The sequence below is a fragment of the Oncorhynchus kisutch genome, linkage group LG6, assembly GCF_002021735.2.
Source record: "Oncorhynchus kisutch isolate 150728-3 linkage group LG6, Okis_V2, whole genome shotgun sequence".
Classification (NCBI taxonomy): domain Eukaryota; kingdom Metazoa; phylum Chordata; class Actinopteri; order Salmoniformes; family Salmonidae; genus Oncorhynchus; species Oncorhynchus kisutch.
In genome coordinates this window covers 23,082,724-23,095,474 of record NC_034179.2, presented here as the reverse complement: position 1 = coordinate 23,095,474, position 12,751 = coordinate 23,082,724, and the positions used below count along the sequence as shown (strand labels likewise).

At 42.0% G+C, this 12,751-nt stretch overlaps 1 protein-coding gene across 1 annotated transcript in view; it reads left to right on the top strand.

The window, feature by feature from the left end:
* Positions 1 to 12,751, top strand: part of LOC109893608 (anthrax toxin receptor 1-like) — a 39,249-nt gene that overhangs the window by 18,427 nt on the left and 8,071 nt on the right. The window contains exons 10-13 of the mRNA XM_031826423.1: positions 393 to 491; positions 1,869 to 1,938; positions 6,009 to 6,087; positions 6,267 to 6,362. Of these exons, the coding sequence (XP_031682283.1) occupies positions 393 to 491; positions 1,869 to 1,938; positions 6,009 to 6,087; positions 6,267 to 6,362 (344 nt within the window). The remainder of the gene's footprint in view (positions 1 to 392; positions 492 to 1,868; positions 1,939 to 6,008; positions 6,088 to 6,266; positions 6,363 to 12,751) is intronic.

The window sequence follows — 12,751 nt, the reverse complement described above, 5'->3', positions numbered from 1 at the left end:
CTACCTTTATTTAACTAGGCAAGTCAGTTAAGAACAAATTCTTATTTTCAATGACGGCCTAGGAACAGTGGGTTAACTGTCTGTTCAGGGGCAGAACGACAGATTTGTACATTGTCAGCTCGGGGGTTTGAACTTGCAACCTTACGGTTACTAGTCCAACGCTCTAACCACTAGGCTACCCTAGTGCATCTACCAAATATTACCCAATTATTCACGTTGAAATGACATGGTGTGCCCAGTGGGATGTATCATTATGGATAATTGGGAAGCTTTTGGCCTCAGGAAATAAGGTTTTGAAAATATCATTATCAACTGTAATTCCACTTTACTTATGACTATCAAGGTGAACACATGGCATTGATGATTGTTCTCTCCCTTTCATCCCTCCTTAGAGTCCTTCCAGGTGGTAGTGAAAGGAAATGGTTTCTCACATGCCCGCGAGGTGGGGAAGGTCCTTTGTAGCTTCCGCATCAACGACACTCTCACTTTGAGTAAGTGGAAGTTATGGTATCTACAATTTACCGACCATTAACCTTAATGAATCCCATCAGTAACACCCCTGATTTGAATGATCTGGATTTCTAATTTCTAATGAGGCTTAGAAAGAGATATGTTTCAGCAGTCACAGTGAGTTGGCTGTTATCGACTGTGACTATGAAACAGGCAAATACAAAAGAGAAGGATTTCAAACATCCTGAACAAAATAACCTAAAGGAATGAGCCTGAAAGAAAGCTCATTAGATCAAACAGGCACCAGTTGGGTTCTCAAGACAATTTCTGCCTGTCTTCTGTTCCTTACCTAACCATTTAATTGAGCCAATGTAGAACAGCAGTATCCCACAAGGTGCCCTACACATGACAGAACATTGGACCAAGAAAGGACTACAAATATTTTGATGCAAGATTACCCTCGCTCAAAAGTTGCAAACCACTGTCTGGTTGCAAATTCCACACCAATGGAGTCGGCAGCAGTGCACAGATCTGAGTTGGAGATTTAATTAGGTTTCTTTGTTTCTTTGTTCACTCATCCAAAACTGATCTAGCACATCTGCTGTAGCCTCAGTGTCTCTGAAAAACTAGGTAGAAGGCTCTCTGAAGCTTTAAAGGCAAGGGTTTATTTCATCTAGAATCTCCAAAAGTTCCATGGATAAGGGACTTGCAATAATATCCTTTGACAAGCAATATTCAGTAGAGTAGTCCAATTCTTTACACTGAAGAAACATTTCTACATTCTTTCCTGAGGCATTATGCGAAATGGGGCTACGTTTGATTTAGCCACAAGCAAGAGGGGGTTATAGCATGCCCACTGTTATTACAAATCCTAATGAGTTCTGTTCTGTCTTTCCTCACTCCCCTACACACACACACACACGCACCCTCACTTTAATTCATCTGGTTGAATACTTAAGGCTTCTCAGATGTACAGAAGGAATGTGGATCTTATGTGCCATATGCACACACTGGAAGTTCTCTCGGCCAGGGTAAATAAACCACACTCACTCTGAAAGATTTCAGATGCTTCATTTTCCACAAGTAAAGGGCCACAAAGACAACAAAAAAGAAAGGAATTTTCACAACTTGTCTCAAAGTATTTCAATTTCAACTATAGTCTTTGAAGCACTCTTTGATCTACAACTCTTTGAAACTATAATACTTTAACTAAGATAAATAGTTAAATTAATAGCACAGTTTGGTAATGAATTAGCTACTTAACTGTATTTTGTTGATTTTATTTTAGATTTTATTTCCATGCACCTCTAGCTGGATGCATAGCTACTGCCTGGGATTTATAATGAGGCACATTATCCACAGTATTAGGTATTCATATACACACATAATACAATGCATTCTCTTCTATAATCTCATAGTGAAAAGACCATTGGTCGTGAGAGACACCTACCTGCTGTGTCCAGCACCAGTATTGGAGGAGGAGGGGACGTAAGTGACTGTTTAACTCTCACATTCTCACTGCTTTAATTGATGCATGCCAAACCCTACTCATGAAACGCTAATATAAACATACAGTGTGGCAAAAAAGTATTTAGTCAGCCACCAATTGTGCAAGTTCTCCCACTTAAAAAGATGAGAGAGGCCTGTAATTTTCATCATAGGTACACTTCAACTATGACAGACAAAATAATAAGAAAAAAAATCCAGAAAATCACAATTTATTTGCAAATTATGGTGGAAAATTTGTATTTGGTAAATAACAAAAGTTTCTCAATACTTTGTTATATACCCTTTGTTGGCAATGACAGAGGTCAAACGTTTTCTGTAAGTCTTCACAAGGTTTTCACACACTGTTGCTGGCATTTTGGCCCATTCCTCCATGCAGATCTCCTCTAGAGCAGTGATGCTTTGGGGCTGTTGCTGGGCAAACACGGACTTTCAACTCCCTCCAAAGATTTTCTATGGGGTTGAGATCTGGAGACTGGCTAGGCCACTCCAGGACCTTGAAATTATTCTTACAAAGCCACTCCTTCGTTGCCCGGGTGGTATGTTTGGGATCATTGTCATGCTGAAAGACCCAGCCACGTTTCATCTTCAATACCCTTGCTGATGGAAGGAGGTTTTCACTCAAAATCTCACAATACATGGCCCCGTTCATTCTTTCCTTTACACGGATCAGTCGTCCTGGTCCCTTTGCAGAAAAACAGCCCCAAAGCATGAGGTTTCCACCCCCATTCTTCACAGTAGGTATGGTGTTCTTTGGATGCAACTCAGCATTCTTTGTCCTCCAAACACGACGAGTTGAGTTTTTACCAAAAAGTTATATTTTGGTTTCATCTGACCATATGACATTCTCCCAATCTTCTTCTGGATCATCCAAATGCTCTCTAGCAAACTTCAGACGGGCCTGGACATGTACTGGCTTAAGCAGGGGTACACGTCTGGCACCACAGGATTTGAGTCCCTGGCGGCGTAGTGTGTTACTGATGGTAGGCTTTGTTACTTTGGTCCCAGCTCTCTGCAGGTCATTCACTAGGTCCCCCCGTGTGGTTCTGGGATTTTTGCACACCGTTCTTGTGATCATTTTGACCCCACGGGGTGAGATCTTGCGTGGAGCCCCAGATCGAGGGAGATTATCAGTGGTCTTGTATGTCTTCCATTTCCTAATAATTGCTCCCACAGTTGATTTCTTCAAACCAAGCTGCTTACCTATTGCAGATTCAGTCTTCCCAGCCTGGTGCAGGTCTACAATTTTGTTTCTGGTGTCCTTTGACAGCTCTTTGGTCTCGGCCATTGAGTTTGGAGTGTGACTGTTTGAGGTTGTGGATAGGTGTCTTTTATACTGATAACAAGTTCAAACAGGTGCCATTAATACAGGTGGAGGACAGAGGAGCCTCTTAAAGAAGTTACAGGTCTGTGAGAGCCAGAAATCTTGCTTGTTTGTAGGTGACCAAATACTTATTTTCCACCATAATCTGCAAATAAATTCATTAAAATTCCTACAATGTGATTTTCTGGATTTTGTTTCTAATTTCTCATTGTTGAAGTGTACCTATGATGAAAATTACAGGCCTCTCTCATATTTTTAAGTGGGAGAACTTGCACAATTGGTGGCTGACTAAATACTTTTTTGCCCCACTGTATATATTATTTTACATACCCATTACTCACAATTACACCTCCTTTTCTTTCAAGACATACAGTTGAAGTCGGAAGTTTACATACACTTATAGGCTGACCACATGCGACGCGAGCGTTGCAAAATGAATTTAGAAATCTATGTTATTCAATTATTGCACCCACACTGCTCAGGCGCATATTTCCGATGCGTATCGCGCTGCAAGTCCTGCCTCTCCCATCTCCTCATTGGTTTATAGAAGCAGGTAGCCCACGTGCCATCTCCTCATTGGTTATACCCACGTGGGTGATTGAAAGACAAACTGTGTTGCCGGTTGGTGTAGTAATACTATTTACTATTTATCAATCACTATATAAGTTCAAAGATGAAAAAGCCTGGAAGGATGAGAGATGACTAGAAACGATTCGGTTGAACGTTTTATGTGTGGATTAATTGTCGGAGTAGAGGACCTTGTGCATTTCAGGTAAAATAACAACTCAATGTTTATATTCCAGGACAAATGAGCTAGCAAGTGCAAGCTAACTAGCTAAATTGCCATAAATGTTTAATGCTTTTCGACCTGTCCCAAAATTTATGTAACTGGTTTAGAGATTGTTTTGATATTTTAACCTGTGTGTCGTGATCGCGTTTGGTGTGAGGGGACAAAATAAAATGTATGCACAATGGCGCACGCTCGCAGCCGGTTGGTGTTCCGTGTTAGGTTGGAGTCATTAAAACTCATTTTTCAACCACTCCACAAATTTCTTGTTAACAAACTATAATTTTGGCAAGTCGGTTAGGACATCTACTTTCTGCATGACAAGTAATTTTTCCAAAAATTGTTTACAGACAGATTATTTCACTTATAATTCACTGTACCACAATTCCAGTGGGTCAAAAGTTTACATACACTAAGTTGACTGTGCCTTTAAACAGCTTGGAAAATTCCAGAAAATGATGTCATGTGTTTAGAGGCTTCTGATAGGCTAATTTATATCATTAAGTCAATTGGAGGTGTACCTGTGGATGTATTTCGAGGTGTACCTTCAAACTCAGTGCCTCTTTGCTTGACATCATGGGAAAATCAAAGGAAATCAGCCAAGACATCAGGAAACAAATTGTAGACCTCCACATGTCTGGTTCATCCTTGGGATACATTTCCAAACGCCTGAAGGTACCACGTTCATCTGTACAAACAATAGTTTGCAAGTATAAGCACCATGGGACCATGCTGCCGTCATACTACTCAGGAAGGAGACGAGTTCTATCTCCTAGAGATTAAAGTACTTTGTTGCGAAAAGTGCAAATCAATCCCAGAACAACAGCAAAGGACTGTGTGAAGATGCTGGAGGAAACAGGTACAAAAGTATCTATATCCACAGTAAAACAGGTCCTATATCGACATAACCTGAAAGTCCACTCAGCAAGGAAGAAGCCACGGCTCCAAAACCGCCATAAAAAAAGCCAGACTACGGTTTGCAATTGCACACTGACAAAGTTATTTTTTTTTTGAGAAATGTCCTCTGGTCTGATGAAACAAATTTAGAACCGTTTGGCCATAATGACCATCGTTATGTTTGGAGGAAAAGAGGGGGGGGGGCTTGCAAGCCAAAGAACACCATCCCAACCGTGAAGCACAGGGGTGGCAGCATCATGTTGTGGGGATGCTTTAAAGCAGGAGGGACTGGTGCACTTCACAAAATAGATGGCACCATGAGGATGGAAAATTATGTGGATATATTGAAGCAACATCTCAAGACATCAGTTAAAGCTTGATCGCAAATGCGTCTTCCAAATGGACAATGACCCCAAGCATACTTTCAAAATGGTGGCAAAATGGCTTAAGTACAACAAGGTCAAGGTATTGGAGTGGCCATCACAAAGCCCTGACCTCAATCCCATAGAAAATCTGTGGGCAGAACTGAAAAAGTGTGTTCGAGTAAGGAGGCCTACAAACCTGACTCAGTTACTCCAGCTCTGTCAGGAGGAATGGGCCAAAATAAACCCAACTATTGTGGGAAGCTTGTGGAAGTCTACCCAAAATGTTTGACCCAACTTAAACAATTTAAAGGCAATGCTACCAAATACTAATTGAGTGTATGTAAACTTCTGACCCACTGGGAATGTGATGAAAGAAATATAAGGTGAAATAAATCCTTCTCTCTAATATTATTCTGACATTTCACATTCTTAAAATAAAGTGGCTATCCTAACTAACCTTAGACAGGGATTTTTTACTATGATTAAATAACAGGAATTGTGAAAAACTGAGTTTAAATGCATTTGGCTAAGGTGTATGTAAACTTCTGACTTTAACTGTATTTTCTCAGAAAAGCAGTCGGTCTCTGAAATTAAAACAGAGATGTGTTGAAGGATATTCGAGCAAAATATATAAGCAGTGCAGTCACCTCACCCCTCACCTTCCTCTCACCTCCCTCAGGGCAGCTACCCTTCACGTCAGTATGAACAATGGCCTGAGTTTCATATCTAGTTCTGTCACCATCACCTCTGTCAGCTGTGTAAGTATCAACCCCTCACCACTTCTCCACACAGTGTTGTGCTTCTAATTGTTTGGCTCATTTTAGTACTGTACTCTTCCATGTCTATTCCTGGGGGGTAATATAGCTTGTGTTCAAGCACAGATTTTAGTTTACGTACACCAGGTTCTGACCTTATTTCCTCTCTCGGCCTCCCCCAGTCGGACGGGACATTTTTGGCCATAGCTCTGCTCATCCTGCTGCTCCTCCTGACGCTGGCTCTGCTCTGGTGGTTCTGGCCTCTCTGCTGCACAGTGGTACGTCAGCCATCTTGTCCCAACGAAAGTCCATGAGGAGATACTTTTTGTAATCATTTCGTGAAGTGTGTGTGCATTAGGATATTGCAGTACACAGCAGTATTTGTTCATGAGATTGTGTTTCATCTACAGTACCTCTAAAAACAAACATACAAAAAATGAATATAGTCGCTAGTGAAAGTCTACACACCCCTTGCACATTCTTCATGTTTTGCAGCTTTAAAATTACATCTAAAAAGGGATTCAATTTTATATTTTTTCACACCACAGAGTTAATACTGGCATCCATTACAGCTGTGTATAATTTTGAATAAGATTCTACAAACTTTGCACATCTCTTAGGAAAACATACACCGAGCATACCAAACGTTAGTACCACCTTCCTAATATTGAGTTGCAACCCCCCTTTTGCCCTCAAAAAAGCCTCAATTCATCGGGGCACGGACTCTACAAGGTCTCGAAAGCATTCCACAGGGATGCTGGCCCATGTTGACTCCAATGCTTCCCACAGTTGTGTCAAGTTGGCTGGATGTCCTTTGGGTGGTGGACCACTCTTCATACGCATGGGAAACTGTTGAGCGTGAAAAACTCAGAAACGTTACAGTTCTTGACACAAACCTCTGCGCCTGGCACCTACTACCATATCCTGTTCAAAAGGCACTTAAATATTTTGTCTTGCCCATTCACCATCTGAATGGCACACATACACAAGTCATGTATCAATTGCCTCAAGGCTTATTAAAAATCCTTATTTAACCGGTCTCTCCCCCTTCACCTACACTGACTGAAGTGGATTTAAAGTGAGATCAATAAGGGATCATAGCTTTCAGTTCTTAATGTTTTGCATACTCATTGTATATCTCTTGTTTTTGTAAAAATTGCTCAAAAATTGCTCAAGTTCAGTAAATTTGGTTGGGAATAATTGTAGGACAGCAATATTCAAACCATGTCTCTGATTTTCAAGCAGATTTGCTTGAATCTGGTCCATTCAGGAACACTCACCACCTCGGAAAGCCAGTCTGGTGTGTCTTTGGCATTAAAATGCGTGTAATTGTCTCGCTGTAAAATAAAACTATCCCGGGGTTAGGTTCTCAGAATACTACGGCGGGTTTTCCTCTAACATTTAACCTGGATCTGGATCATTGTTACTCTAACATCCGTGATGCATACAAAGCCACCCCTCGCCCTCCTTTCGGCAAATCTGACCATTACTCCATTTTGTTGCTCCCAGCCTATAGAAACTAAAACAGGAAACACCAGTGCTCAGGTCTGTTCAACGCTGGTCCGACCAATCTGATTCCACGCTTCAAGATTGCTTCGATCACATGAACTGGGATATGTTCCAGATAGCGTCGAACAACAACATTGATGTACAGTGCCTTGCGAAAGTATTCGGCCCCCTTGAACTTTGCGACCTTTTGCCACATTTCAGGCTTCAAACAAAGATATAAAACTGTATTTTTTTGTGAAGAATCAACAACAAGTGGGACACAATCATGAAGTGGAACGACATTTATTGGATATTTCAAACTTTTTTAACAAATCAAAAACTGAAAAATTGGGCGTGCAAAATTATTCAGCCCCCTTAAGTTAATACTTTGTAGCGCCACCTTTTGCTGCGATTACAGCTGTAAGTCGCTTGGGGTATGTCTCTATCAGTTTTGCACATCGAGAGACTGAAATTTTTTCCCATTCCTCCTTGCAAAACAGCTCGAGCTCAGTGAGGTTGGATGGAGAGCATTTGTGAACAGCAGTTTTCAGTTCTTTCCACAGATTCTTGATTGGATTCAGGTCTGGACTTTGACTTGGCCATTCTAACACCTGGATATGTTTATTTTTGAACCATTCCATTGTAGATTTTGCTTTATGTTTTGGATCATTGTCTTGTTGGAAGACAAATCTCCGTCCCAGTCTCAGGTCTTTTGCAGACTCCATCAGGTTTTCTTCCAGAATGGTCCTGTATTTGGCTCCATCCATCTTCCCATCAATTTTAACCATCTTCCCTGTCCCTGCTGAAGAAAAGCAGGCCCAAACCATGATGCTGCCACCACCATGTTTGACAGTGGGGATGGTGTGTTGCTTTTACACCAAACATAACCTTTTGCATTGTTGCCAAAAAGTTCAATTTTGGTTTCATCTGACCAGAGCACCTTCTTCCACATGTTTGGTGTGTCTCCCAGGTGGCTTGTGGCAAACTTTAAACTACACTTTTTATGGATATCTTTAAGAAATGGCTTTCTTCTTGCCACTCTTCCATAAAGGCCAGATTTGTGCAATATACGACTGATTGTTGTCCTATGGACAGAGTCTCCCACCTCAGCTGTAGATCTCTGCAGTTCATCCAGAGTGATCATGGGCCTCTTGGGTGCATCTCTGATCAGTCTTCTCCTTGTATGAGCTGAAAGTTTAGAGGGATGGCCAGGTCTTGGTAGATTTGCAGTGGTCTGATACTCCTCCCATTTCAATATTATCGCTTGCACAGTGCTCCTTGGGATGTTTAAAGCTTGGGAAATCTTTTTGTATCCAAATCCGGCTTTAAACTTCTTCACAACAGTATCTCGGACCTGCCTGGTGTGTTCCTTGTTCTTCATGATGCTCTCTGCGCTTTTAACGGACCTCTGAGTCTATCACAGTGCAGGTGCATTTATACGGAGACTTGATTACACACAGGTGGATTGTATTTGTCATCATTAGTCATTTAGGTCAACATTAGATCATTCAGAGATCCTCGCTGAACTTCTGGAGAGAGTTTGCTGCACTGAAAGTAAAGGGGCGGAATAATTTTGCACGCCCAATTTTTCCGTTTTTATATTTGTTAAAAAAGTTTGAAATATCCAATAAATGTCGTTCCACTTCATGATTGTGTCCACTTGTTGTTGATTCTTCACAAAAAAATACAGTTTTATATCTTTATGTTTGAAGCCTGAAATGTGGCAAAAGGTCGCAAAGTTCAAGGGGGCCGAATACTTTCGCAAGGCACTGTATATGCTGATTCGGTGAGCAAGTTTATTAGCAAGTGCATCGGTGATGTTGTACCAACAGCGACTATTAAAACCTTCCCCAACCAGAAACAGTGGATTGATGGCAGCATTCACGCAAAACTGAAAGCACAAAGGCAAGGCGACCGGAAACATGACCGAATACAAACAGTGTAGCTATTCCCTCCGCAAGGCAACCAAACAAGCTAAGCGTCAGTATAGACACAAAGTAGTCGCAATTCAACTGCTCAGACATGAGAGGAATGTGGCAGGGTCTACAGGCAATCACGGACTACAAAAAGAAAACCAGCCCCGTCGCAGACTGATGTCTCGCTCCCAGACAAACTAAACAACTTATTTGCTTGCTTTGAGGACAATACAGTGCCACCGACACGTCCCGCTACCAAAACCTGCAGACTCTCCTTCACCACAGCCAACGTGAGTAAAACATTTAACCTCTTTGGGACTGGGGGGGGGCAGTATTGAGTAGCTTGGTAAACTACCTGCTACTCAGGCCCAAAAGCTAGAATATGCATATAATTTGTAGATTTGGATAGAAAACACTGAAGTTTCTAAAACTGTTTGAATGTTGTCTGTGAGTATAACAGAACTCATATGGCAGGCAAAAACCTGAGAAAATATCCTACCCGGAAGTGGGAAATTGAGGTTTGTAGTTTTTGAAGTCATTGCCTATCGAATATACAGTGTATATGGGGTCATATTGCACTTCCTACGGCTTCCACTAGATGTCAACAGTCTTTAGGACCTTGTTTCAGGCTTCTACTATGAAGGGGGAGCGAATAAGAGCTGTTAGAGTCAGGTGTCTGGCAGAATGCCATGAGCTAAATCATGTGCGTGGCCGTGAGAGGTAGCTGCGTTCCTTTTCATTTCTAAAGACAAAATAATTTTCTATACATCGTTTGACATGTTTCTACGGACTGTAATATAACTTTTTGGACTTTTCGTCTGAACTAAGAGATCGCGCATTGAGCATTTGGATTACTGGGCTAAACACGCAAACAAAAAGGAGGTATTAGACATAAATGATGGACTTTATCGAACAAAACAAACATTTATTGTGGAACTGGGATTCCTGGGAGTGCATTCCAATCAAGATCATCAAAGGTAAGTGAATATTTATTACGCTATTTCTGACTTTTGTGACACCTCTCCTTCTTTGGAAAATGGCTGTATGTTTTTCTGTGGCTAGGTGCTGACCTAACATAATCGCAAGGTGTGCTTTCGCCGTAAAGCCTTTTTGAAATCTGACACAGCGGTTGCATTAAGGAGAAGTTTATCTATAATTCAATGCATAACACTTGTATCTTTTATCAATGTTTATTATGAGTATTTCTGTAATTTGATGTGGCTCTCTGCACTTTCACCGGATGTTTGTTTGAGACAATGCATTTCTGAACACAACACACCAATTTAAAATTTGGATTTTGGACATAAAGTTTTACTTTATCGAACAAAACACACATTTATTGTGTAACATGAAGTCCTGTGAGTGCCATCTGATGAAAATCATCAAAGGTTAGTGATTTAATTTAATCGCTATTCCTGATCTTGTGAGCCCTCTCCTTGGCTGGAAAATGGCTGTATGGTTTTCTGTGACGAGGTGCTGACCTAACAATCGTTTGGTGTGCTTTCGCCGTAATGCCTATTTGAAATTGGAAACTGTGGCTGGATTTACAAGAAGTTTATATTTAAAAGGGTGTATAATACATGAATGTTTGAGGAATTTTAATTATGGGATTTCTGTTGTTTTGAATTTGGCGCCCTGCAATTTCACTGGCTGTTGGCGAGGTGCACCGCTACCGACCCAGATATTCCAGAGAAGTTAAACATGTTAACCCTCGCAAGGCTTCCGGCCCAGACGGCATTCCTAGCCGCATCCTCAGAGCATGCGCAGACCAGGTGACTGGTGTGTTTACGGACATATTCAATCAATCCCTATCCCAGTCTGCTGTTCCCACATGCTTCAAGAGGGCCACCATTGGTCCTGTTCCCAAGAAAGCTAAGGTAACGGAGCTAAACGACTATTGCCCCGTAGCACTCACTTCCGTCATCATGAAGTGCTTTGAGAGAATAGTCAAGGATCATATCACCTCCACACTACCTGACACTCTAGACCCACTCCAATTTTCTTACCGCCCCAATAAGTCCACAGACGACTCAATCGCAATCACACTCCCCTAACCCATCTGGACAAGAGGAATACCTATGTAAGAATGCGGTTCATCAACTACAGCTCAGCATTCAACACCATAGTACCCTCCAAACTCGTCATTAAACTCGAGATGCTGGGTCTCAACCCCGCCCTATGCAACTGGGTCCTGGACAACATCTCCACCCCGCTGATCCTCAACACTGGCGCCCCACAAGGGTGCGTTCTCAGCCCTCTCCTGTACTCCCTGTTCACCCATGACTGCGTGGCCATGCACGCCTCCAACTCAATCATCAAGTTTGCAGACGACACTTCAGTGGTAGGCTTGATTACCAACAACGACGAGACGGCCTACAGGGAGGAGGTGAGGGCCCTCGGAGTGTGGTGTCAGGAAAACAACTTCACACTCAACGTCAACAAAACAAAGGAGATGATCGTGGACTTCAGGAAACAGCAGAGGGAGCACACCCCTATCCACATCGACGGGACTGTAGTGGAGAAGGTGGAAAGTTTTAAGTTCCTCGGCATACACATCACGGACAAACAAATGGTCAGTGTGGTGAAGAAGGCGCAAAATCGCCTATTCAACCTCAGGAGGCTAAAGAAATTTGGCTTGTCACCAAAAACACTCAAACTTTTACAGATGCACAATCGAGAGCATCCTGTCGGGCTGTATCACCACCTGGTACGGCAACTGCTCCGCCCACAACCGTAAGGCTCTCCAGAGGGTAGTGAGGTCTGCACAACGCATCTCTGGGGGCAAACTACCTGACCTCCAAGACACCTACACCACCTTATGTCACAGGAAGGCCAAAAAAATCATCAAGGGCAACAACCACCCGAGCCACGGGTGTTCACCCTGCTATCATCCAGAAGGCGAGGTCAGTACAGGTGCATCAAAGCTGGGACCAAGAGACTGAAAAACAGCTTCTATCTCAAGACCATCAGACTGTTAAACAGCCATCACTAACATTGAGTGGCTACTGCCAACATACTGACTCATCTCGAGCCACTTTAATAATAAAAAATGTGATGTAATAAATGTCTCACTAGTCACTTTAAACAATGCCACTTTAAATAATGTTTACATACCCTACATTACTCATCTCATATGTATACACTGTACTCTATAGCATCTACTGCATCTTGCCTATGACGTTCGGCCATCGCTCATACATATATTTATATGCACATTTTCTTATTCATTCCTTTACACTTGTGTGTATAAATAAGGTAGTTGT